Source organism: Geotrypetes seraphini, chromosome 10 (assembly GCF_902459505.1).
Source record: "Geotrypetes seraphini chromosome 10, aGeoSer1.1, whole genome shotgun sequence".
NCBI classification, from domain to species: Eukaryota; Metazoa; Chordata; class Amphibia; order Gymnophiona; family Dermophiidae; genus Geotrypetes; species Geotrypetes seraphini.
The window spans coordinates 77,993,417-78,018,271 of NC_047093.1; the positions used below are offsets into that span (position 1 = coordinate 77,993,417).

The window sequence follows — 24,855 nt, forward strand, 5'->3', positions numbered from 1 at the left end:
TTCAAGTTTCAAGTTTATTAGATTTTAATATACCGACCATCAAGCAAATATCTGGACGGTTTACATTAGATTTAAAAATGACAGATAAGAGTAGAAACAATTGAAAAAATGTTAAGTAATTTAAATAATATATAGTGAACATTAAAAACAATAACAAGACGGACTTGACAGTGAGGAGAGAGGAAATGGATGGGTAAAGTTACATTGTAGGTAGAAAAAGGAGAAAGAGGGGTTGGGAAAAAACATGTTGGATGGGGAAAAAATATATTGAATGTTTGTGGAAGAAGAAGAAAAAAAAATGTGTAAGAGCAGTTAATGTAGCTGGTTTAAAAAAAGGTTTGAACAAATTCCTGGAGGAAAAGTCTATAGTCTGCTCTTGAGACAGACATGGGACGGTAGCATGGAATGCTGCTATTATTTGGGTTTTTACTAGGTACTTGTTACTTGGATTGACCTCTGCAAAGACGGGATACTAGGCTAGATGGATTGGTCTGACCCAGTAAGGCTATTCTTATGTTCTTATGTCTTAGCAGAAAAATTGAGTAGACTTCTTCAGCCTCAAAAATGGTCTCTTAGCACATCCATCTTACATCATATTTTCTCCAAATGGGGAACAACATCTCTTCACTCTCCCCCACCCCCATCGAACTTCCAAAAATCTGCTCCCGGCGCTATACCCCAATCACATTGTGTCTAATGTCTTCCTCTTTCATTGGGGGAATAGAATCCTCTATGCATTTCCTCATATACCTCTCATTGGGAAAACTCTACTCAAACCTCACCAAGATCTAAGCACCATGATACTCATAACACCATTTTGGCTATGTCAAGCTTGGTTTCTTCTCCTCCTAGAGTTCTCGACCAAGAAACCTTGCAAGTTGCAATTGTTCCCAACAATAATGACGCAGAATGAGGGATCCATCTTTTATCACCAACAGTGTGGTTTCTTTCACCGAGTAAGTAAATGCTTCCTCCTTCTCAGCTGCAGTATCTGCAGTCATTAAAGTGTGTAGAACTTCCACTCAGCACTGTTACTGCTTCAAATGGTCAAGATTTTGTTCCTGGTGTATTTTGCATTCTCTGGAACCCATCACCTGTCCACCGCCATCCTTACTGGACTACCTTTTCTACCTCTCTAACTCTGGTCTAAAAAACAATTTGGTTAGAGTACATCTCAGTGCGTTCAGAGCGTTTCACTCTCCTTTGGACAAAAAAACACCCCTTGGTAACCCATTTCATGAAAGGCCTATTCTACATTAAATAACTTTTGAAGCTTCCACCTATTGCTTGGGATCTTAACACCATAGTATCTGCTTTCATGAAGTTTTCCTTTGAACCAGTTCCAAATTGTTCTCATGCAACATGCCTAAAGATTTAAAGTGAAGGTGCCCATGGTAATGTCCATGCTAAGTTTCATAGATGACATCACCCACATGTGAGAATATATGCCTGCTGTCCTCAAAAAACACCTGCTTTTTTTCCCATTATTTCTACAACCTCAATATACTTTAGCATTTAATGTGGACAAATGCAGAGTGATGCACATTGGGAAGAATAACCCAAACCATAATTAACAGATGCTAGGGTCCACCTTGGGGGTTAGTGCTCAAGAAAAAGATCTGGGTGTCATTGTAGACAATACAATGAAACCTTCCCCTGAATGTGCAGTGGCAGCCAAAAATGCAAACAAGATGCTAGGAATTATTTTAAAATGGTTAACAAGACTAAGAATGTTATAATGCCCCTCTATCGCTCCATGGTGCAAACTCATCTGGAGTATTGCGTTTAATTCTGGTCTCCCTTATCTTAAGAAAGATATAGCGGACCTAGAAAAGGTTCAAAGAAGAGCGACCAAGATGATAAAGGGGTTGGAACTTCTCTCGTATGAGGAAAGACTAAAAGGTTAGGGCTCTTCAGTTTGGAAAAGAGGCAGTTGAAGGGAGATATGATTGAAGTCTACAAAATCCTAAGTGGTATAGAAGTGGATCTTTTTTTACTCTGTCAAAAATTACAAAGACTAGGGGACACTCGGTGAAGTTACAGGGAAATACTTTTAAAACCAATAGGAGGAGGAGGAGCTTTAGGACATGTTGCCAGAGGTTGTGGTAAGAGTGGTTAACATAGCTGGTTTTAAGAAAGGTTTGGACAATTTCCGGGAGGAAAAGTCCATAGTCGGTTATTGAGAAAGACATGGGGAAGTTACTGCCTGCCCTGGATAAGTAGCATGGAATGTTGCTACTCCTTGGGTTTTGACCAGGTACTAGGGACCTGGATTGGCCACCGTGAAGATGGGTTACTGGACTAGATGGACCATTGGTCTGACCCAGTAAAGCTGCTATTATGTTCTTATGATTTGAAGAATGATAGAATGCAGACAACATTGATCTTATGAAACTATGCAATTCCTAGGGGCTGCTACTCTGCAAGAGAGTAAAATGCGAGTACAGGCAGTCCCCAGGTTAAGAACAAGTTGTGTTTTTAAAGCTGTTCTTAAGTCGGATTTATATGCAACTCAGAACTTGTAGATTTTAAGGTTCTTGCTGCTTACCTCTGCTGCCAGCTGACAAAAGAGCCAACTGTCCCTACCAGTGTTCCTTCTAAGGTACATCAAATTAAACATCAATGTGGTGGGTCACCAAGAAAGCGTTCATATCAATACATCAAGAGAATTGTAGCAACGGGAATTCAGATTTTGACCTCAGAGTTTAAAGTACTCATCTGGTCTGTCATTCGTCATTAATCCCTGCTGATATTCTCATATTTTCAACATTTTATATACTTTTTGTAATCTTTTTATTTTCAATAGTATAATGTTTAGATCACTTAGCTTCTTTTGCGAATATGCATTCTGTGATCTACTGGTTCACCAGTGCTGTCCCAGCATTAGAGTAAATATTCCCCCATGCCAACGCGTTTCGCTTAACTTTATCAAGGCTGGGGAGTCTGCGGGAACATAAAGCACAAAGAAACCCATTAATGTACAGTAATAATTGCGTAATGCAAGATATTAAGAAATTAGCACAACTTACCATAGTTTTAACTTTCATACTAACACGCCGGTAATAACCAAAAGATGGCCGCGGCGTGCGCCCCACAATATAAATACACTCATCCCTTGACGTCACCTCCAATAAGGGAGCGAACAGCTGAGAAGTACAAAACTGTCAGAATACTAACAGGCTAGTTAGACGTCAGCCTGAGCTAGCCAATCAGAGGCTTCATTCAGCCCCTCCGGAGCCATAGAACCTAGCATGAACATCCAGCGCAATTCTTTTAAATTGAGATTCCTCTCTATATTTCCACCCTCCCATCCTACATAGACAGAGTCCAGTACCCTCCACCTCAGGTCATCCAGAGTATGGCCACATAATTGCCAGTGTCGGACCAGAGGGGACGTTTCATTTTTAGTATGGACACGCGATTTATGCTCTGTCAAACGTGTTTTTATAGATCTCAATGTTCTACCTACATACAATTTAGGACAGGGACATTGGGTTAGATAGATCAGTGGTTCCCAACCCTGTCCTGGAGGAACACCAGGCCAATTGGGTTTTCAGGCTAGCCCTAATGAATATGCATGAAGCAAATTTGCATGCCTATCACTTCCATCATATGCAAATCTCTCTCATGCATATTCATTAGGGCTAGCCTGAAAACCCGATTGGCCTGGTGTTCCTCCAGGACAGGGTTGGGAATCACTGAGATAGATAACATGGTCAGAGTTGCAGTTAGTTTTAGTTTTTGAACGATAGGACTCACCCGTGCGAGGGTGAATCCATATTTCACCTGACATAGTGTAAGGACACCACTGACATTTACCACAAGGTAAGTGGCACCCTACAATTTTAGATCTCGGGTCCCTGAGCAGATTGTGATTTACATACTCCCCAATGTTTTTCCTACATTTATATGAAAAAATAGGGCGCTCAGCTAAGGTAGGATTGGCCAATCTGGCTATGTACCAATATTTCATAACCAGTTGAGTAATATGATGAGACAGAGGAGAAAATTGTTGGACAAAAGCCACCCCCTCAGATTCAGAACATTTCTATTTTTCAAGAAGTAGCCATTCTCGATGAGCATATTTAGCTCGAGTGCATGCTTTTTTTACTACTTCATGGGGATAGCCTTGCTGAAAAAAACGTCTCTTCATTATTTTGGCCTGAGCCCGAAATTCATCTAGGGAATAGCAAATACGCCGCAGTCGCAAGAATTGACTAATAGGAAGACTTCTTCTGAGACCAATGGGATGGAAGCTGTGGTATCGAAGCAAACTGTTCCTATCAGTTTGCTTTCGATATATGGTCGTTAGTAATTTACCTTGCTTCTTTATAATTTTTATGTCCAAGAAAGCAATTTCACAATTATTAATAGTGGCTGTAAACTGTATATTAGTGTTCAGTTTGTTTAAATCTGCAATAAATCGATGGAGATCAGCTTCAGAAGATGACCATATACAAAATATGTCATCAAGAAAACGTTTCCAAATTACCATGTGGTCAAACAAGGGCATCTGATATATCAGTTCTTCCTCCATATTTGCCATAAAAAGAGTGGCTAAAGACGGGGCCAAAGAAGCCCCCATCGCAATGCCCTGACATTGTAGGAAAAACTCACCATGGAATTGAAAGTAACTACGGGTAAGTACCAAAGTAGCCATCTCCATCAAAATTTAGGGGTAACATTTAGTATATGTTAGGGGTAGTATACCAGTTAGGGTTCAGAAAATTAGCCTCACGGGTAGTAATCATTTTCAACTTGAAAGCTTTAGAAATCAGTTTGGATATGGTAGTCTTTAGTTCTACAACAGGGTCCTCTCTCAGTTTAAGATAAAATTGAGTATTATTTAATTGTCGAAGAGCTTCATGGATATACATCTCTTTTGAAAGGAGAACAATCGCACCTCCTTTATCAGCCCGGGTAATGATCAAAGAAGAATTGTGTTGAAGTTCTTGTAAAGCTGACCATTCTTCCCGAGTCAGATTGTATTCAATAGGGGAGTGAGCATTCTGGCTCTCCAACTCTTCCACATCTGCCAGGATTAAATCTCTGAAGGTCATTAAATGTGGATGTAAGGGAGCCGCAGGACACCAGCCAGATTTGTTAGCAATCAAAGTCCCATCACTACAAGAAGAGCGATCTAAAAAGAACATTTTAACATGTAATTTACGCAGAAAACTGAAGATGGACAATCGTGTTTCAAATGCATCATACCTTGTAGTCGGGACAAACCCCAAACCCAGTGTTAAGACCGCTTCCTGGGTAGGCGATAATACAACTGAAGATAAATTCACTATGAGGGATTGTTCCGAGATTGTGACCGGGTCTGGGGGCCTGGGGGGGCAGGGGCATAACCTTGTTGTTGATACTGAAATCCGACTCATCTTGAGCCTCGGTTCTTCTGTCTGCCGCGTTGCCCTCGCGGGTAAAAACCCCTTTGACCCTGTTGGCCAGTGGCAGCATATGGCCGACCTCCACTACGACCACTAGATGAACTTGAATCAGTGGAAAGGTGGTCATCTTCAAATGGTTGTTTATTGATTGTAGCGTTTCCCTTGAATAACCATATATATACTTGGTTATTCTGATAATCTCGCTCATCTCTTCGGTATTTCTTTATTTTTGACTGTTTTATAGATTCCCTGTAGCTATCCATTTTCTGATTATGATCACTTTCCAGAGTCATGAAATCAGACTCATTCTCACAGGCTTGCTTGATTGTTGCTTTTAATTCTTCCATACTTTGTTTAAGTTCTTGTTCTAATACTGTAATTTGTTCTATGATAAGAAGCATCAGGTCCATACTACATTTATTCAATATAGCACACCATTTGTCTTTAAATTGCTGATTTTGGGCAAATAAGGTGGGACCTTTCTGAATTTGCAAGCCTCGTGGTATCATAGCAGTTGCTACATACTGGGCTAGAGTATTAGCATGTAATTCTGCTCTGATGAATTTTTTCTGCTGGTTTTCTAAATCAAACCAGGATGAAGCACCACTAACAGTAGTACCCCCTTCAGTCAACGTAGGTCTGTTGATCAGTTCAGTACGTCTTTCGTCCGAAAAACTAAACAGATCTTTATTCACAAAAATCTGAGCCATCCTCTTCATATAATTCGAATATAGAATCTCTTCTAAGGTACAGCATGCACAATCACACAGTTTTTAACGTGGCCATGCATTATTCCTGAACCTGTTGCAGGAGAAGTGTAGGAGTCTATGCCCCAGTGGAAATACTGCTCAGTGAATCAAATGAAGCCACGACTGCGTTCTTAAGTATGAGTCGTATTTAAGTTGGGCATCTGTAACTCGGGGACTGCCTGTAATAAAAAAAAAACATAAATGAACTATGAAAATCAAGTCTGTACTATCACCTTAGAGTTGTTTTCTCTTCCTTAATGTTTCTATAATCTATTTGTTTTTGTAACAATTATGAGTTGGAGTTTTTTCTATGTTACATCCTATATTTCATATTTTTCTTCCTGTTCTTCATTTTAACTCATAAGGTGAAGCCATGTCTTGATGGACTGAAGTTCAGCACAATCCCCTCTTGAAACGGAAGGGAAGGAGGGGGAACAGAAAAGAATTTCAACTTGAGTTCATTTTTCTTGCAGGCAAAAGATCATGCAAAAATGGGAATAAAAGAGGTGAAAAACCGCTTGAAGCAAAAGGTACTTGAAGATTTTATTCTAAGTGTATGAAATACTTAGCCACAAAAAGCATTATATGATCAATAGAAATCTGTTTGATACAGTGTTAGAACACTTCAAAATGCATTACCAGCTGTCCTGGCTGTTTCACACAATTATAAATGTATTAGAGATACTTGGAAGTGTACAGTATATCTTAGACCTTTTTTTTTTTTTACACATGGAAACTGCTTTTCTGCTCACGTTGCATTACTTTTTAAAAGGAACAAAAGATATCGATGTGTGTTAAAATAATTTCTGATCCCCTGTAGCTGAATTTGGTCTGAAGTAAATGAAACTGATGTGAGATGGTGGTTACATAACATTCGGTGGGGGTGGGGTGGTGTTTTTGGCTTTTGAATATACAGCTAAATATGAATAAAATTGCATTTTAAATTAATAAATGCTGGTTGGCTAGGCACAGATGAATATTTCCTACTTTTCCCCCTGCTTTTGGTCACACACCCAACTTTAACATTTTGCTGTAACAAATTTTGATGAAGCAAGGTTTATCAAAGAAATCCCTTTACTGTAAAAATAGCTAATTTAACAATTATCTTGAGAAACCTATTTTTTATATATCCCACTCACTTCATAGAATAACCATACTGTTGCTAATCTGAAAAAAAAAATCTCATCAAGAAAAGTGTGTTAGAGATCCAATCTGGGGAGCTCTAATAACTTATAAATTAGAATTTTTGTGTAATCTCAGGCAATTATATGGGTAATAATTGTTCATTACCCTCTTTCAGAAACTGTTGTACTGCTCAGGATGGAATAAAAAATATGTTTTTAAGCATTTATCCCCGAAATTGTTGCATGGAAAATGTAATAATTAGGAGTGTACACCAGAGCTCTTATTTGATGAAGAATAATATTGATTTATTTAATTCATTTTCCGTCCTGTTTTCCCCAAGTTGCTTAGAACAGTTTACAGGTTAAATATACATAAAATACAGTTAACAGGTTACAATATGACAATTACAGTACAATTTTACAATACAAGAACATAAGAACATAAGAACATAAGCAATGCCTCTGCTGGGTCAGACCAGAGGTCCATCGTGCCCAGCAGTCCGCACACGCGGTGGCCCAACAAGTCCAGGACCTGTGCAATAATCCTCTATCTATACCCTTCTATCCCCTTTTCCAGCAGGAAAATGTCCAATCCTTTCTTAAACCCCTGTACTGTACTCTGCCCTATTACGCCCTCTGGAAGCGCATTCCAGGTGTTCACCACTCGTTGGGTAAAGAAGAACTTCCTAGCATTTGTTTTAAATCTGTCCCCTTTCAACTTTTCCAAGTGTCCTCTTGTTCTTTTATTTTTCGAAAGATTGTGTCTTAATTCTATACATACTGGGGGTCTAACACCAATAAACATAATATAGAGTTTACAGGTTACAATTTGCCATAGTTATCCTTAATAGTGCAAGTTTTTTCAATATACGTTTTTATCCTAACTAGACCCACACTAGGGATCCAATACCAATATACATAATATGAAAATTGCCATAGTTACAGTAGAAGATGTTTCAATACAAGTTTTTTCCTAACGTGATACGTACTGGGATCTAGTACTAATATACATTTCTTTGTAATCCATCGGTCATAGGCAGGGGAGTTAGGTGAAGAGGTATGTTTTTATTGCTTTCCTAAAGCTCAGGAATCCTTCAAGGGATCTGATCTGAGGGGACAGTTGATTCTAGTGGCTTGGTATAAAATGGGAATAGAAATGTTGTTTGGTGGTTTGCAGTTGAAGAGCATGACCAGGAGGCATTTTGAGGTGTATTTCATCCTGGGAGCAGAAGAACCTGTTCAGCATATATAGAAGAAGCTTTGCCATCATGTAGCCCGGTGCCATGTCATACAATGATATGAACACTAGCATCAGGCCCTTGAAGACACAATGTTTGGCTATGGGCAGTCAGTAAGCCGATGATAGGGTCATGGGCATGGAGGTTTTTTTGAAGTCTGATTGCTGTGTTTTGTACATGTTGAGGACATTTTATGTTGTTCGTTGTGAGACCATTGAACAGGGCGTTGAAGTAATCCATGTGAGAAAGGACTGAGGCATAGAGTAGTTGGGTGATGACAGACTCAGAAAAGCCGTTTCTTATTTTTCGGAGTTGACGTAGGTAGTAAAATGAGGGAAATACCACCTGAGAGATATGGTTGGAAAATGACAGGTTGGAGTCAAGGAGTATTCCTAGGCTGCATGCTTAGTCCTTCGCAGTTAAAGTAGTTGAGTCCCAGCTTAGTGAGGGACGGGTGCTGTTGCAGTGATCTTTGTGGATCCAAAAGATTTCCGTTTTGAGGCATTTAGTTGCAATTTGTTAACAGTCATCCAGTTTTTGATTTCCAAGAGGCATTTTAGGAGTTTCGCGATCTGGGCATTGTGCATTTCTCCTTGCGGTAAGTATAGTTTGATGTCATATGTGAAGGAGTGAATCTGTATTTGTTATTTGCAGGCTATGTCTAGGACTGGCTTAATTAGAGATTGAATAATAGGAGGGATAGCCTAGCCCCCTGCGGAACACCGTATTTATTGGTTTAGGTTTCGATGGTGCATCGTTGAGCATTACGCTTTGGGATCCATTATTTATTGTTCTGTGGACAACACTCTCATCCTTCCTGTTCTATCTGCTCATAATCTCAGGGTCACCTTTGACTCCTCTCTCTCCTTCATAGCCCAGATACAACATATCTCTAAAACCTGCCACTTTTTCCTCTATAATATTACCAAAACCCAACCCTTCCTCTCTGAGCACACTACCAAAACACTTATCCATGCCCTCATCACCTCGCATTTAGACTACTGCAATTTGCTACTCTCAGGCCTTCTACTTAGCTATCTTGTTCCCCTCAAATCTGTCCAGAATTCGGCTGCACAACTCATATGCCAGGAGAGCCGCTATACTCACGTTACCCCTCTCCTAAAGTCACTTCATTGGCTTCCCATCCATTTCAGAATTCAATTCAAATTCATCTTACTGACCTACAAATGCACTCACTCAGCTGCCTCTCACTATTTCTCAGCTTATCTCCCCCTGTGTCCCCCCACCCCACCCTGTGAGCTCCGCTCAGCTGGTAAGTCTATCTGTGCCCTTCTCTTCAACTGCCAACTCCAGACTCCATCCCTTCTACCTTGCTGCGTTGTATGAGTACTTTCATTCATGCAGATTATATCCAGTTTCTTGTAACAAGTGATTCTTGTGTTATAAATCCTTCAACAGGAAGTGAATACCAGTCTAATGCACATTGCAACATGGCTTTCTTCCTCAAAATTCAAGTTAAATTCTTCTAAGTTCTTCTATGTGTTTTATTAGGAATAAACCAATTCCATCTTGCAGGTTTGACAGTAATGTTTATCTTGCTCTACATGTTTCACATAGCCATGAAACTGATCTACGATGCCTGAAAAATAGACCATACTCCTGATCTGATGGAATAGCATTGGCTTCCCATTGTGGGCACAATTAGATTTAAATTAGTGATGCTCAGTCATTGGACCTTCTCTGTTGGTATGCCTCTTTATTTGAATTCGTTGTTGATTCTATAATATTCATCACAAGCTGCCTTGATGTTCCCACCCACACTAAGCTCAAGGTTTCATCTGATAAGCTTGTTTTGTGTAGTGACGCCTGATCTCTGGAGTTTGCTACTCAAAACATTAGAGATGGAAAATTCTTATCATAAACTTGAGATTAGAATTAAAACTTAGCTGTTCTTGATTGTTGAACATTATTTTTGTTATGTCCCTTCCAGATTCCATATGCTAGATATTCAATCCCTTCCCGCAATCTGGGATTTGCAGAAATCCAAACACTTTTCTGAGCATCTGCTCCTCCTACCTTAGAAAGTGAGTTAGAGCCCCCTACAGTTTCAGTATCTGCAAGCAATCCGTGCAGAAATCTTTTGAATTGCTCTGCTTCTTTTTCGCTTAAAGTTTGTCTTTTTTTTTTTGTGGCTTCAGTGCCTTGAGACCCCTTTCCGGTGGTCCTCTGTTGGAGGAAAGGACACAGTCCCGCGAGTCCAGACCTATGTTCCCTCTAAGCAATCGCTCATATATTTAAGAAGCATCGCTCACAGATTTTATATGATCGCTCATTTCTGGTCTCATGATAATCATTGTTCATAAAGTAACAGAAATTTTGTTGCTCATGTCAACTAAGCCCTTCGCTCACAAAGAAAAATTTTTGCTCACATCAAGTCAGTCCTTACCGGGAGCACAGACTGCTGTTTCACAGAGAAACTTTAGTGGATTTGTGGAGCCAGCTTGCCATGTGCCACCATTCTTTGACTCAGGGTCCATTGCCCTGGGAGTTCACTTGCTCTCTGACCTTGTCCGGGGTTTAAGTGCAGGCTGTATGCAAACATTCTCCGGATTTCAGAGCACAAGCTGCATTTCCCACCCCCGGTCACGTGGAGGGGATCCACGGGGGCGGAGGTTACAGTCAGTGTCTGGCCGACTGGCAATCCAAAGATCTTCAAGTCTGGTCAGTTTGAAGCTATTTTGAGGCAGAAAATCATTTGTATTTATTTATTTTTAAAATTTCTTTACCGCCTAGTTCCTAGGCAGTTTACAGTATATCCACATACATAATGCCTAAAAACAATACAATAAAAAGACAAATCATCAACATTTAAATTCACAGTTAATCCTCAATCAGGACAAATCAGACCCTATAAAAAAGCATTTTTCAAAATAGAGAGGCAAAATTTTGTGGAGATAAGGTTCTAATGTTTCCTGATGTGGCAAAGGCTACTCAATATAGGAGGAAAGCCTTTTTGGCTTTACGTCCTAAAGCTCTTGAAATTGGTGCAACGTTTTTTCTTAAATTTCCTTGCAAATGTTTGTTGCATATTCAAGACAAAGACTATGTTTTTTTGGGACCAATCTCAATTAGAAACATTTCTTAAGGGAAAGAAGTAGGACTAGTTACTAGCATTTCTCAGTGAGGTTTTATAAGTATATTGCCTTAGAAAGTATATAGGTTGTTGAAGGGGGGAAGTTTATTCTTCTCCTTTTATACCTATTTTGATTTTCCTTTTTGATGTGTATTTAAATTACATGAGATGTCTTCCTTCAATTGTGGGCTAGATGGATATTTACCTTATGGTTAAAATTATTTTGGGATAGTGTATAATTTTCTGTGAAATCCATATCTTATTATGTTTAAATGGATGTAATATGTTGAAAATACTTAATTAAAAAATGGGGAGGAAAAAAAAAGCATTAACAAACAGTTGCATTTTGAGGAGTTGTCTGAAAAATCCTCTAACAGCACATTTTCTTAACTGCCCTACCAGCGAATTCCATAATTTCACCCCAGCACAACAAAAAGTCATTGCACAAGTTTTGACATATTTCGGATTAACATTGGCTCATTAATCTATTAGGCTGGTAAATAGTCATCTTGCTCTTAAAATACTCTGGAATTGTACCATATAAAAATTGATGACAATTGCAATCTATACTGTACTCTAAATCAGTGTTTTTCAACCGCTGTTCCGCGGCACCCTAGTGTGCCGCGAGATGTTGCCTGGTGTGCCGCAGGGCCGCCGGGCCCGGAGCTGACAGGGGGCCCGAGGCAGGGGCGCCAGTAGCTCGCCAAGGCAAAGTGAGTCGATCACCCAGGACTCACTTTGTCTTGGCGATCTAATCTATCGGGCCAATCAGTCTTCCTCTCCCCGACGTCAATTCTGCAGTCGGAGAGGAAGTTCGGGCCAGCCAATCACTGCCTGGCTGGGCGGAACTTCCTCTCCGATTGTAGAATTGACGTCAGGGAGAGCATGCGTCGGCGTCGGCTTTGGGGCCTGTTATCCATTGGTGGGTCCTGTTCTCCGATGGCAGCGGCAGTGGCAGTGGCTTGGGGAACGGCAGGGAGAAAGAAAGAAAGGGGGCAGGCAGGGAAACAGAAGGAAAGAAGAGAAACAGAAAAAAAGAAAGAAAGGTCAGGAAGAGAGGAAGAAAAAGTTGGGGGAGGGAATGAGGTGTGGAGGAGAAAAAGCATACAGGCTGATAGAAGGGAAGAAAGATTGGATGCACAGTCAGAAGAAGAAAGTGCAACCAGAAATCACCAGACAAGGTAGGAAAAATGATTTTATTTTAAATTTAGCAAAGTGGAGGCAGTATTACCACAGTTTTCAAAGGAATTTGCCCAAATAACTTAATAGTTAACTGGGTAAATTCCCAGAGATGAAAACTTCCCTTCACTTACTATGCACAGTTCTGAATTTATATCTGCTGTCTATATTTTACAATATGGTCACCTTTTACTAAACCGCAATAGTGGTTTTTAGCGCAGGGAGCCTATGAGCGTCAAGAGCAGCGCTGGACATTCAGCGCAGCTCCCTGCACTAAAAACTGCTATTGTGGTTTAATAAAAAGGATGGAGGGTATATTTGTCTATTTTTGTATGCTATAAAAACCAAATACAGAGAGAGACTGAGAGCTGTTGACGAAGAGCTACGTGTGTGTCTTTCTTCGATTCCAGCCAGAATATCAGCTTTGTGTTCAGCCAAACAGGCGCAGGTTTCGCACTGAATAAAGTATTTTATAATTTTTATAATTTTTATTTCGTAATAAAGTAATTATAAAATACTTTCTTTGTGTTTATTTGATTCCTATTCAAGAGAATTACTTTATATATAGTCAATATAGGCAGAGAGTTAAATTTTTTAACATTTTCTAATGGTGGTGTGCCTCGTGATTTTTTTCATGAAACAAGTGTGCCTTTGCCCAAAAAAGGTTGAAAAACACTGCTCTAAATGCCACTGGCAGCCAGTGCAACTTCTGCTGCTGTGTGAAAAACCTGACAGTTTTACTAGGTGTTCCTGTGTAGGCTCCATCAGACTATCCACATGTAAGACTATGTATCCTACTGTCCTCAGAGAACACCTGCTATAAGTAAGTAATTTTGTTTTATTGGATGCTATGCAGGATATTGCTGAGAATGGATGCCCTGCTGTACCAGATGAACCCCCACCAAGGACAGCTCCATCTCCACTAGTTGAAAAGAAGGAACTTAAGCTCAGAGATGACAGGAGACCAATCACAGTACATTTTGGACAGGTACTTTATGGAAGATCTATCAGAGAATAATTTAGAATGTACGTTTTAGTTATGAAAGCTCATAGGCCCGGATTCTATAAGCAGAGCTGCCAGTGCCAGTGGCCACCTAAAAAGCAGCCGCTGATCACATGTCATTCACGAAACAATGCCACTTAAAGAATTGAAACTTTGTGAAACTTAGGCACTGGAAATGTAGGCCAGGGTTTTCAAGACCTACCTTTCACGTGAATTGTGGCTACAGAGGCGCTTTATGATGCCTAATGCCACTTCTAGAATTAGCCACACCTACAGTTGCATTAGGCGTCATAAAGCTCCTCCATTACAGCGATGGCAGGCCCTACATTTTTTTTTAATGCTATTACTTGATTTTAAACAGCTTTCTCCACTTAAGTTAGGTACCAGTAGGGCACCGTTTAAGGTTTCTTAGAGTGATGACTCTTTTTTTTAATTGGATAGCATATATACAGTATACTTTATCTAGGGGGTTTAGTACACAACCTCCGTAATTTTAGTGTTGATCCTGTTCTGCAAAAGGCCACACCTGTCACTTTGTTATATGAGAATAGGATATGGACATGTATCAGTTGGAGATTTTCTAAAAGACATCAAATTTATATTACTTTGAACAGAAACTGGAATTTGAACCATACCTCATTTGTAAACTAAATTGTATATATGATTCACTGAAAAATATACAGTACACATAGTGACAATCACATTAGGGGCAATTCTATATCATAAGAACTAACTTTTATGCACCCATTATACAATAAGGCCATGATTCTATGAATGGCGCCTAACTTCTAGGCACCAAGGAGTGCAAATGTCAATCATGAGTTAGGTGCAACTTATGGAATCGTGTCTAGCAGTACCTAAAGCAGTTTTAGGCGCTGATAAACATTGGAACCTCAGGTACACTCCATTTTTCTTGGTCTAAATAAGTGTGCCTAAGTCAAACCATGCCCAAAGTCTGCCCTTAACCACACCTACTTTCTGGTAGGCGCCTCAGAAGAGACGCCTACCTCAAAGTGTTAGGCGCCTAAACGTTAATTATTTTTTTTAATTGCTTTTTAATGACACTTTTCGATTAAATGGTGCCAAATAAGCCTAACTGAAAAATTAAATTAGGCGCCTAGATTTGTTAGACACAGCAATCTAGGCATCTAACATCAGGCGCCATTTGCTTCAAAACCATAACAGGCTCATCCCCAATCTACCTGTCACACCATTTCATATTTCCAGGCACCTCCTGCACATGTAACACCTATCTGTTTGCCTTCCCCTCCTTGAAGGGCTGTATCTACAAGAGATTCCTTGATAGAACACTGTCATTCCAAGCTGGCAAATGAAATAAATGTCTAACCACCCTCATTTCTAACACACCCTTCAGGAAATCAATCAAAACCTATCTCTTTGACAAATTTCTCTGATTCCTCCCTGCCTTGTTGCATCTCTGACACACCTATTGCATTTCCGACTACTCTACCAACGTAACTGACAATATTCTCTGTAACATCGCTCTCTATGTACAGTCTCTTCCTTTGTAAACCGCTCTGAACTGCTTCTGGTATTGCGATATACAAAATAAAGTTATAAGAACATAAGAAAAGCCTTCACCGGATCAGACCAAGGTCCATCCAGTCCGGTGATCCGCACACGCGGCGGCCCATTTAGGTACTCCTGTTTGGAGACCCAGATATACCGTAGCCCTCAATATGATTTGCAAGAAGGTGTGCATCCAACTTGTGCTTGAATCCCAGAACAGTAATCTCTGTCACAACATCCTCCGGGAGAGCATTCCAAATTCCCAGCACTCACTGTGTGAAAAAGAACTTCCTGACATTCGTCCTGAACCTGCTGCCACTCAGTTTCAGTCTGTGACCTCTTGTCCGTGTCACCTCCGAAAAAGTTAGTAAAGCTTCTTCTTGGTCTATTTTATAAAATCCCTTTATTAATTTAAAAGTCTCTATTAAATCCCCTCTCAGTCTTCTCTGCTCGAGGGTAAACAGTCCCAATTTCCTAAGGCGCTCTTTGTAGCTCAAATTCTCCAATCCCTTGACAAGTTTCGTGGCTCGCCTCTGTACCCTCTCCAGCAGAGTTATATCTTTCTTGAGGTATGGAGACCAGTGTTGTACACAGTATTCCAATTGCGGTCTGACCATTGATCTATAAAGTGGCATTATTACATCTTCCGATCTACTCGTGATCCCCTTCTTAATCATGGCCAACATCCGGTTTGCTTTCTTCGCCGCTGCCGCGCATTGTGCCGAAGGCTTTAGTGTTCTGTCAATCAGTACCCCCAAATCTCTTTCTTGTTCGCATTTTGCTAATGTCGCCCCCAACATCTTATACTTATTATTATTATTTATAGAATCTGGGCCTAAATGTTTAGAATAGTGCCAATTTGCATGTGTATGTGTGCACAGGCATGCATGAACACCAAAATTCCTCCAAAGTACTTTTGTACAAATACCCACCTAACTTCATATCTCTTATTTGTAAGGGGAGCCTTACATATATGGATACGTACAGTACACTTAGAATTTACAGATGTAGCTCTAGCTACGCATGACAGCACACCAGCTCTATAGATGATATAAGTGCTTATGTCTGCATGTTAGGCATGTATATACCTAATGAGACATAGTATTCTGTAAAGGAAAGCAAGCACATGTGTTCCTTTCTAGAACTGTCATCCACCTGGTGCTGTTATAGAATTGCCCTCATTGTGCAGAATCAAGTACAGGAAGCATTTGATTTGATGCAGCATTGTGTACTTTTTCCCAGCTCTGCTTATCAGTAGTTGCCACCATATTAGCTGTGCTTTATTTTTTTCTACCAACAAAATTTTTACTAAACCTCGGGAAGGACTGTAGTACTGTATTTCATTGATGCATGTATTTTCCATAAAAAAACTGCAGCATTGGAGTCTAAAACATACAGGTATTTAAGTATTCATAACCCACTTTTCTTGGTTTAAACTCCAGACAATGCCGGAGATAAATGTGTTTGTTTTTCCTTGTGTTTTCCTGCTGGTATATTTATTTATATGCTACTAGAGTATAATTATATATGGTACAGAATCAGCCTGTGGATCCCTACAAAGATGATACTGCACTGCATGACCTCCTTAATTTAGCAGCAGATCAGTAAGAAGAGAGCAGAAATTGTAAAAATATAAATATCAGACTATAGAGAAGAGTCCATTCTACAGCATTTATTTCCTTTCAAAAAAGGATATAGGATAGCAGCAGTGAAAAAAGTATATGCATATACTGTACTTTAAGATATCTAAAGGTTAAAAAGAGATTGCTAAACAAATTAATATCTCTATTTATAAATTCAGCATAAGTAATCCTCAGCTGCTATACATATACTATATTGAGCACTTTTATACTTATTCTGGTTAATAAAAACAGTTGGTCTCTGGTTGATTGCTCTTTTCTACAATCATCTATTTGTTTGTTAAAGTAATTGGCCTCTGGGTGTAAACAAGCCAAACAATATTTTTTATTTCTTTTGTCAGCATTGCTCATATTAATGTATTTTTTTTATTTATAAGGGATGCATATTTCCTGTTGTCACTTAATCCATTGTATATATATCCTGTGTACCTATCAAACACGGAGAGTTCTTACAGGATGGAAACCAATACAGTGGTACCTTGGATTACGAGCATAATCCATTCCAGGAGCATGCTCGTAATCCAAAATGCTCGTTTATCAAAGCGAGTTTCACCATAGGAAATAATGGAAACTCACTTTGATACGTTTCTCCCCCCCACAAGAACCGGCATTGCTCCCCCCCAAAGGCCCCCCTACGATCCGGCACCCTCCCCCCGCGACCGGCACTCCCCCCTCGACGCGATCCGTCCCCCCCCTAACACAATCCGGCACCCTAACGACGCGATCGGGCACCCCCCGCCACGATTGGGCACCCCCCTGCCGCTTCTTACAGTCATCTGGGCACCGGCACCGGCATGTCCTGTGCTTGGTGCCGGTGCCCGAAGATCGTCCTCCTCTTCTGCTGGGCCTTGAGCATCTGCGCAAATGACTGTAAGAAGCAGCGGGGGGTTGCCCAATTGCAACGGGGGGGTGCCGGATCGTGGGTAGGGGGGTGCAGGATCGCGGGGGGAGGGTGCCGGATCGCGGGGGGGGGCGCTTGTAAATCGAGCCACGTTCGGTTTCCGAGGCGCCGATTTTGCAAATGTTATGCTCATCTTGCAAAACACTTGCAAACCGGTGCACTCGTAAACCGAGGTACCACTGTAGTTTATATCTAGAGGGCAATATGAAGGGAAGGTGTAAACATAAATCCTGTAAAATAAAATTCAGATGTAAGTGACTATAAATTCAATGTACAAAATAGATACAAGCATAGAAAGAGGAAAAAATGACTATGAGGAACTATTGCTAGGTGTTGGTGTGAAGATGATATATGAGGACCGTTCAAAAAGTATCAGACTTTATTCATAAAAAATACTCGTATTCAGATGCAACAATATTATACTAATCTCCTTCAAAGTAGTCCCCTTTGGCTGCCACACACTTCTTCCAACAGTTCTGCAACTGTTGGAAGCAGCGCTGGAATGCCTCTTTTGTGATTGGTTGCAACTGGTCCGTCGCATTCTGCATGATGTCTTCTTTTGAATGAAATCTTGTCCCTTTCAGGGGCATTTTCAGCTTGGGGAAAAGCCAGAAGTTACACAGAGCCATGTCGGGAGAGTAGGGAGCCTGTGGAATCACAGGTGTGTTGTGTTTGGCCAGGAAACTCCGTATCAAATGTGAAGAATGGGCAAATGTGTTATCGTGATGGAGCAGCCAAATGCTCACTGCCCACAGGTCCAGCTGTTTGCATCTCACAGCATTACGAAGGCGACGCAGAACCTCTTGGTAGTACCACTTGGTGATGGTTGTGCCGTGTGGTGTGTATTCGTGATGACCACGTCACTGGAGTCAAAGAAGACGGTCAGCATGACTTTGACATTGCTGCGGACCTGCCTTGCTTTTTTTGGCCTTGGCGATATTGAATGCTTCCATTGTGATGACATCATACCCATAAACCCAGGACTCATCGCCAGTGATCCCTGTGCTGAGGATGTTGGGATCACTGTTCACATGTGCTGTGCAATCTCATGTTCACATGTGCTGTGCAATCTCCAAACGGAGTTGCTTCTGCTCGATTATTAGCAGCTTTGGCACAAACTTCACTGAAATTCTCCTGAAGCCCAAATCCTCAGTCAAAATGAAATGAATGGATACAACACTGATGCTCGCCTCGTCTGCAAGTTCTCCGATTGTGATTCGACAATCCTGCATCACCAGGGTCCTCACTTGGTCACTGATGATCTTATTTCTGGATGATGAGGGCCTACCAGAATGTGCTTCACTCTCCACTGATGTGCGGCCATCTTTGAAGCGGTTGTACCACTCCTTTATCTGTGTGGTGCCCATTGCTTTGTCCCCAAAAGCCTGTTGAATCTTGCAGATCGTTTCCACTTGGGATTCGCCAAGCTTTACACAAATTTTTTTTTTAATATAAATCTTTATTAATTTTCCATACAAAAACAGTGCATTGAATTATATATACAATTGACTTCAAGACAGCACTTGCAATCGTTCAAAGAAATATTACAAAACATGTACCACTCCCACCCTATTCAAGAACCCGAACTCTTTCATTTAGTCAATTAATACAATAAAATATAATACCCCCCCCCCTCCCTGGATGTGCAAATCGAATAGGATAATCCAGCTAATCAGTGTTAACAAAATTTGTCAATAGACCCCACAAAATTTAATGTAGTAGCGTTGTTCAACTTTTTCTGTCATTTTGTCAAAAACGAAAATCCAATAGCGCTCATTTACACTTCCTCACTCATCAGCGGTCTGCCGGCAACTGACAGCTTCTGTAGGCAGGAAAAAATTAAAGCATGTGCATTAGGGTCGCCTACATACATGCACTAAACCACGCCTCCCTAGCAGGGCTGGATTAACGAACAGGCCTAAGAGGCACGTGCCTAGGGCCCAAAATTGTGAGGGGGCCCACTCATCGTCACCTTTCCAATTTTTTTTTAACGGCCATGACAGCAAGATCTGGCCTCCCTCCGATGACTTCAAGATCGGGCCTCCCCTCCCCCTGATGACAGCAAGATCGGGCTCCCCCTCCCGATGACAGCAAGATCGGGCCCCCCCTCCCCCCGATGACAGCAACATCGGACCCCCTCCCGATGACAGCAAGATTGGTCCCCACCACGGCATTGGACAGCAAGATCAGCCCCAGCATCTGTGAGAAGTGCTCAGCTCAAAGTTCCCCTCTGACGCAGCTTCCTGTTTCCGCCTGGGCAGTTCGCGTCAGAGGGAAGCGTTGGGCTGAGCACCACTTGCAGGTGCTGGGGCTGATCTTGCTACCCGCTGGTTGTAGAGCGTTCTTTGCCGCGTCTATGGGATATATGCGGGAGCCTCTGCAGCAGGTGAGTGTCGTGGGAGGGGCAGCTCCGGGATGCGTGAAGAGGGAGTTCCGGTGGGGGGGGGGGGTTTGCTGCAGGTATTGAGCGCAGTGGGGAAGGAGGAAGAGGAGTAGCTGGTGGCACGAAGGGTACTACAAACTGCAGGGGGCAGGGGGAGGGAAGGAGGAAAGATGGAAGGGGTTGGCAGACAGTTTCTAGAAGGGGCAGACAGTGGATGGAAGATAGAAAATGACAACATGAGGAAAGCAGAAACTGGGAGACAAAGGTTGTTAGGTCCCATCAACTCGTGCTCGAGTCCTAGTCCATTATTAGATGAATATTGGAGAAGAGCAAAGAACACCAAAACCCTCTATACCTTTGCTTTATCGACTACAGCAAAGCTATTGACTATGTGGATTACAATAAACTATGGAAAACGCTGGGGCAAATGGGAATGCCCAAATTCAGCTGATAGAGAGCCTATATGAAAATCAAGACGACAAAATTATATTTTTAAATTTTTTTGTTATAGGATAAAGTAGAATTGTAGCTGTGTTAATAAATGTTAATATATAGAAAATGGAAATACGGTGATCATTTTATTGGACTAATTTTAATACATTTTTGACTAACTTTTAGAGGCCAAATTCTCCTTCCTCAGGTCAGGACAGAATACTTTAACAGCAGTATATTTTACTGACCTAAGGAAAGAGGGTTTGACCTCTGAAACCTAATTAAAAAATGTATTAGTCCAATAAAATTATATCTTATTTTCCATTTTTTTTAATTTGTTAATTTGTAAAGTGATTTGAATCTCCTTATTGTCTGCTGATCTTCTTTTGTTCCACATTGGATTCTTTGGTGGACCACTTGCCTTGTTGTTTTGTTACAAATTAGCATACTTGGAGTGGAACGTACCCGAGGAGTTACAGATTTGGTTGTTTATACATATGGGTTAAAGTTGGATGACAGAGTGAGGCAGTTGAGACGAGTTGCAAACTTGGTTATTAATATAGACTTATGTTTTGGATAGTATTACTGCATTTGAACACTTTTATATACGTATGGAAAGGGTTCAGAGTTAAAGCCCTGGGCAAGTAGGTGGGAAGGGAAGGAAGGGGGGGTTTTGTTCAGAAATGTTTGAGGCTTGCATAGAACTAAAACTGTACACTGGCACTCGTATGGTAATCTTTGTTATTTGTTTTGAATTTTATAAAAAAAGAAAAAAATAAATATGAGTGGAAATAAAGAAGTAAATAATAAAACAGGTAAATAAATGGGGGCGGGATGTGGGCGGGGCACAGGTGTGGGGTGTGGGCGGGGCAGAGCTAGGGGCCCAGTGTACTTGTGTGCCTAGAGGCCCTCGAAGAATTAATCCTGCCCTGATCCCTAGCTTTACAAAGGTCTGATACTTTTTGAACAGCCCTCGTATAGGTCTGTGTGCATGTGTGCACACGTGTCTAATGTGTATATAGACAGACAGATATATATATTTCAGTTCTCATGTTTCTGATTATGCCAGTTAAAGTTTTTGCTTTTCTTTTCTATTTTTATAATGTATTCCTTTCTAAAGCATTGGCCTGCTGTGTTTTGGTATTTTCTGTCAAAAGGGTTCTGTAAACATAAGCCCTCTTCTATCAAACTGTGAAAGCAGTTTTTTTGCGCAGGGAGCTGTGCTGAATGGCCCGCATTGCTCCCCGACACTCATTGAGTTCCTATGAGCATCGGAGCAGCTCGGGCCATTCAGCACAGCTCCCTGTGCTAAAAACTGCTATCACAGTTTGATAGTAGAGGGCCATAGTTTAATAAGTACTAAATAATTGCTGTAAAAAATTTGACATCAAAAATCCTTCCATTATCAGGTGTTTTGGGGTGTATTTTTTTTCTTTTCAATTTTGGTTAAGAGATTTTTGCAAAATTTTATACACAACAGAGAAAGTGTATTGAAAATGTCCAAGTTTTTAATCAATATGTTAAGTCCTAAAGATAATTACCCAGCATATAATGTGATGATAAAAATGTACTTGCTTGTATGTAGCTCTATAAAAGGTAAATTTGGGGATGGATTTTGGGTGCAACATGAGTGGAGTCATGCATGTGCTTTATAGAGTACGTATTTGAATATACTTTACACACGAGCATTTGCATTGGTTCTGAGCAAGTATAATATTCCACAGCTTTATTTTAGCTGAAATTCCTGCAGCTGTTCAGGCACAGTTTTATAAATACACATGGGCACCTGTATGTCTTCATAAATTACCGTATTTTTCAGTCCATAAGACGCAACTGACCATAAGACGCAGCTAAGTGTAGAGGAGAAAAAAAACAAGAAAAAAAAACTGGGTTCAGAATTTTTTTTCTTGGTTTTTCCTCCTCTACACGTAGGTGTGTCTGGTGGTCTGGTACTGGGAATCCCAAAGCAGCCCGTAGCCCCACGGTAACTTTTTTTAACTGGTGGTGGTCCAGTGCAGTCTTCTGCTAGACGGCTGCCTTTCTTGTTGCAGAGCGGCAAACAACGCAGGAACGCAACCTTTGCGCTTCCTGCCTGGTCCCGTGCCGCTCTGTGATTGGCTGAAGTCAGTTCTCAATTCGTGAGAACTGACTTCAGCCAATCACGGAGTGGCACGGAACCAGGCAGGAAGTGCAAAGGTCATACTTCTGCATTGTGCTCCGCTCTGCAACAAGAAAGGCAGCTGTACAGCAGGAGACTGCGCTGGACCACCGCCAGTTAAAAAAAGGTACCAGGAGTGGGGGGGGGAGGTGTATTTGCTCCTTTTTGGGGGTGGAAAAAGTGTGTCTTATGGAGCGAAAAATACGGTATGCACCTTTCACTCTAGATGGCCTATTATAAAATTACTCTCAACATGCTTAACTTAAGCGTGTTAATGTGCATCAGCGAACATTAGCTGATTAATGCACATTAGTTACCAAGATCCTTAGTTCCTAAATAGAGAATGACACGGTGACAAAATTCATCACCGTTTCCATCCCCGCGGATAACCGCGGGAAATAATCCCATGTCATTTTCTAGTGTCTATTTCAACCTCGGTCCTTCTACACCAGCATTCTTCAAAGCAAAGCTTGTGGGTCAGTGGATGTGGCCATTCATACTCTGATTCTTCCCTCTCTCTTTAAAGAATGACATGAAGATGGTTTCCCGCGGTTATCCGCGGGGATGGGAACGGTGATAAATTTTGTCACCGTGTCATTCTCTATTCCTAAATCAATATATTGTATAGTTATTCTGTGTACTTTTAATGACAGATTATAACAAAACTGGTACTGTATGTTCTGTTTTCATACAGAGTAGCCACCGAGGCAATCATTTTTTGTTTTGGGAAAGGGGAAACATTCCCCATCCCCTCCTTCCCAATCTTTATTGACCATGTCCAAGATGAGTATTTTTTACACTAATGAAATGTAAACGGAAAGAAAGAAAGAACGGATTCAATCTTAATAGCATAAAATAACTTTGGTTGAGATGATAAAAAGGACATGAATCAATGTTATTTCTAAGTACCTTGTCGTGCAAATGGGGAAGAAAGGATTAAGAATACAACTACAGTCTATGATGATTGTACTTTTGCTGCTCTGTAAACTGGAGAGAACAGAAAGGGAGGGGGTTATCATTTGTCACTTAGTTTATATGTCTGCTAGCTCTGTGCTAGTGGAATGTAGTGAAGGCAGGATATTTTAAAATGCATGCATGCGGATTAGGGTCAAGCCCCATGTATCAGTAATGCAGTTGGCTCGTCTGTACAACTGGAGTTCTAGTGCTTACCAACGGCAGTGAGATGCCTTAATTGAGACATGCTGTCAAAGTGACAAACACATTTGCATACAGTCTATTTATTTTCTCTGGAAAGGTCTGCAGTCTGCTGTTGGCTGAACATTCTTAATCAGCTTGCTGTAAGTGAGCCGGCAGCTAGCTGTCCTATATTGGGTGTTTTTCTTCATTACATGACAGATTAACGTAAGGGGGATGGGCTAGGAAGCCAAACAATAATCTTTCTTTTAACTGTTTGTATCTCACCCCTACAATCTTTTTGTCATTAAGCTCAATTTATTTTCTGTTGTTCAAATTTTTAAAGATAACACTCAAACTAATGTTACAGAAGTTTCTATCACACAAGAACTTGCATAATAAGTAATATTGCTATAAAAGAAAAAAAAACATCTAATAATCATGCTCTGGAAATCAAATAGTACTGCCACAGTGTGTTTATCAAGCACTGCTCTAAGGAGGTAAGAACAGAAGTGCCATGCTGGGTCAGGTAAATTGTTCATTCAGCCTAACTTCCTGTCTCAGACAGTGGCAGCAGATCCATGAAACACTCCCTTCACTAGAGCTCATTCCCAGAAATAAGAATGGTGATCACCACATCTAGAAACGTGTTCAAACCGTGTGCCAAACTATACCATTAACCTTGACTATGTCTTCTAGAAACAGATTTCACAGATGAATTTTGCATTGGCTAAAAATATTCATTTCTTTTAAATTTAGTTTTATAGAGTGTCCCCTAGTTTTATTCATTGTTTTAAAGCTAACCATTCCTTTGTTGTCTGTTTTACCCATGAGTGTAGTTTGCCTGCTTATTTTAGCAGGGGCAAATGATAATGCAGGGAGGGGTCACAATTCAGC

General features: G+C 40.8%; 1 protein-coding gene across 4 annotated transcripts in view; it reads left to right on the forward strand.

Moving 5' to 3' along the window:
• DENND1A (DENN domain containing 1A) overlaps window positions 1-24,855 on the forward strand; it is a 994,598-nt gene that overhangs the window by 806,105 nt on the left and 163,638 nt on the right. For all 4 annotated transcript variants that reach the window (XM_033960659.1, XM_033960660.1, XM_033960661.1 and 1 more), the window contains 2 exons: window positions 6,616-6,672; window positions 13,634-13,765. In XM_033960659.1, the coding sequence (XP_033816550.1) occupies window positions 6,616-6,672; window positions 13,634-13,765 (189 nt within the window). The remainder of the gene's footprint in view (window positions 1-6,615; window positions 6,673-13,633; window positions 13,766-24,855) is intronic.